This window comes from Vicia villosa, unplaced genomic scaffold (assembly GCF_029867415.1).
Source record: "Vicia villosa cultivar HV-30 ecotype Madison, WI unplaced genomic scaffold, Vvil1.0 ctg.001489F_1_1, whole genome shotgun sequence".
Lineage (NCBI taxonomy): Eukaryota > Viridiplantae > Streptophyta > Magnoliopsida > Fabales > Fabaceae > Vicia > Vicia villosa.
The window spans coordinates 28390-31688 of NW_026705639.1; the positions used below are offsets into that span (position 1 = coordinate 28390).

General features: G+C 35.4%; 1 protein-coding gene across 1 annotated transcript; it reads left to right on the forward strand.

Moving 5' to 3' along the window:
• Positions 1-1457: 1457 nt before the first annotated feature.
• On the forward strand, positions 1458-2772 carry LOC131635453 (peroxidase 31-like). The gene is made up of 2 exons (XM_058906070.1): positions 1458-2085; positions 2205-2772. The coding sequence occupies exons 1-2, from the start codon at positions 1573-1575 to the stop codon at positions 2685-2687; spliced, it is 996 nt and encodes a 331-aa protein (XP_058762053.1). The 5' UTR covers positions 1458-1572; the 3' UTR covers positions 2688-2772.
• The last annotated feature ends 527 nt before the right edge of the window (positions 2773-3299 follow it).

Here is a 3299-nt window from a genome sequence, read left to right on the forward strand (position 1 = left end):
GCCAATGTGGTGGGTGTTACGATGCCTTCCTCTGTCACCACTCTTAGGAATTGATTCAGGTGGCTTGTGAGCTGAAGATGAGTGTGACTTAGGTTAGTTTTACCAGACAACACGCTGAACGCCATTTTTACTTTCTAAATGTACAATAGAAGGTGAGAACCTGCTCGTATAGGATGCAAAAGGCTTTGCTTGTATGATTTCTATGGATGGTGAGATATCCTAGTGCTCGCTTGAGTACAATAGGGATGCCCACCTTTTCCTTGATAAATTTTGGTGTGTTTGGGGTTAGTGGAAGTTGGGGAATGCGTGCTCATGCAGGGCTCATAAGAAACTTTCTCTTAGTGGGGGTCTGGTGAAAGTTCATGATACCCTTTTCTATATTGGAAAGGCATTTATAGAAGATCATAGTGGCCTGGGCTAAAATTTAAAGAGAAGGTTTTCCCATCCCTTCCAAAAAAAAAACATGCAATAGAGGTGATTAGTCATCCCTTGATCGTGGGAGGAACATTTTTCCCGCTACTCAGATTCCTCAGTTGTTTCTCCTTAGACACCTCTGAAACCATGTGTATCACATAAGATTGGTTTTTTTTTGGGGCTTAAGCCCAACTAATTTTTTACCGACTATCTTGCTTTGTATGCTTTGAACAACCTACTATACTCAGGACCCCTTAAACGGCCAAACTCCATTGGGCAATCACCCTCATTAGTTCCATCGCAGACCATTCCCTCTTATGCTCAGTAAACTATCCCCATATATATTATATCGACATCCATACCTATTAAGATTTGAGGTGGCTATAGTTGAACAAAAACCTTGCGATGTTAGAAATTATATATTTAAAACTTTCATTTTATATAAAAGAAAGTTTGACCTAAATTACATCCATTAATCCCATATTTCATTTCAGAACGAGATTTTATTGGTCAAACACAATTCGTGAGATATTCTTGGTCAAAAGCCTTGCGATGAATAGCATTGCATTTAAAAAATACTAGTAAGTCACCGAAGAAATTCTTATTTGATGAATCATAGTATATTATGTTTGTCATTCAAGTACTTATTTCTCCCAATAAAGCCTAAATATTTTGCTGATAAGTGAGTAATAATAGCAAGTTTTTGAATATACTAAAACTAATACAATAAATTTTTCATAATTAGGATATTTACATCGTGCAATGTCATATACAAGTTGAATATGAAATTACAATTACTAATAACCATTAAACATTCCACTATCTATATTCAATTTGGACCTCAAGATTGACAAGTTTCTCTTCAACCAAATGAAGAAAAAAAAGCATAATCAAGAAATATACAAACCTCTCTAAAATTAACCATCACCTCCTTGAAGTCCTCTCTTCCACATATAATTTAATGCCATTTACTACAACCTCATATCCTTAACCTTTCATTCCTTCACACAATACCAAATTTCCCTCATCTCATCAACCATAGTACAATAACTCATTCATCTCGTTAACCTTAATCAAACAAATCATAAACATTTCTTCAAAAGATTCAATTTTGAATATAAATTTGAATTCTAATAATATTGATATATTAAAAACAATATGATTTGTAAATACAAATCTCACATTTTCTTTATATTTTTCCTAGCCTTATTTCCCTTTATCCAATCCAAACTCACCCCAAACTACTATGAAAAATCATGTCCAAGATTCTTAGACATCATGGAGGAAACCGTGGCCGCGAAGCAGCAATTAACGCCCACCACAGCTGGTGCTACACTCCGCCTCTTCTTCCACGATTGCATGATTGGAGGCTGTGACGCCTCCGTTTTGATATCCTCAAATGCCTTCAATAAGGGAGAGCGTGATGCAGACATCAATCTCTCCCTCTCAGGAGATGGATTTGACGTGGTGACGCGCGCTAAAAACATGTTGGAGTTAGAATGTCCCGGCATTGTCTCATGCTCTGACATAATCGCAACAGCCGCGCGTGACCTCGTCGTCTTAGTCGGCGGTCCATTCTACGAGTTAGGCCTCGGTAGAAAAGATAGTCTAGTCTCCAGAGCTGTTGACGCGGAAAACAAATATCCAACACCAAACATGACAATGAATCAGGTTATAAATGAAACTAATCTATTTCATTTTAATAATTTTTTATCTAATATTTTTAGACAGAGTTCAAAGACTCGTGCATAACGATGTTAGTATAATTTCTAAATGTGTGACTATGCTAGGTGATAGAGATTTTCACATCAAAAGGGTTTACAATTCAAGAGATGGTGGCTCTAGTAGGAGCACACACAATAGGATTCTCTCATTGCAAAGAGTTTAGCAACCGGCTCTACAATTTCAGCAAAACCGCTGAAACTGATCCAAAATATAAACCAGAATTTGCCGCGGGGCTAAAGAAACTCTGCCAAAATTACCAAAAGGACCCCGCGATGTCGGCCTACAATGACGTGATGACACCTAAGAAGTTTGACAACATGTATTATAAGAATGTGAAAAGAGGGTTGGGTCTATTGGCTACTGATAGTTTAATGTTTGAGGACAAGAGGACAAAGCCATTTGTGGAATTGTATGCGGAAAATGAAAGCAAATTCTTTGAGGATTTTGGTCATGCTATGCGTAAGGTAAGTGTTTTGAATGTTAAGGTGGGAAAGAATGGAGAGGTACGAAATAGGTGTGATTCTTTCAACAACCTTGATACTAATTGAGATTTTGGTGGTAATTATTGTGGAGAGGATATTCGAATGTAATTCAAATATTTAGCAATGTTTTGTGCAACTTGATTGTGTGTAGTTTGGTTGTGTACAACTATAGTCACAAACTTTAAATCAAAGATCTTTTTAAGTCAAACATCATGTAGTTTAATTATATTTGAATGATTTTCTTAACAAAATTTTGTATGCTATGGTTAAAATGTTTTTGTATTAGACATGTTCATTCTACTTTTACTAAGATATAGTTATATATTTGTATTGTGTCGAATAACATAGCCAAGCAACATATTAACATATAAAGCTTATAACATACTAAATATTAACATTAAAAACATACAGGATGGGTTGGTTCACTAATTACACTTATGTGTTACATACATTCTCATGAAGTTCTAAAAATACTCTTAGATTTTAGATTTTAAAATCTATACAAGCTTGAAATACACAACATTTTCATGAAACATACCAAAGCCAGTGTTAAACAAAATCAGATTTTAGAATCCTGATTCTTCCTTGATACTACTACTTAAACGCACCACAATTTCATCCAGGAGAGTTTTTGGAATGTAAAATCCGAAATATATCATGTTATCAGGAAAACAAAGT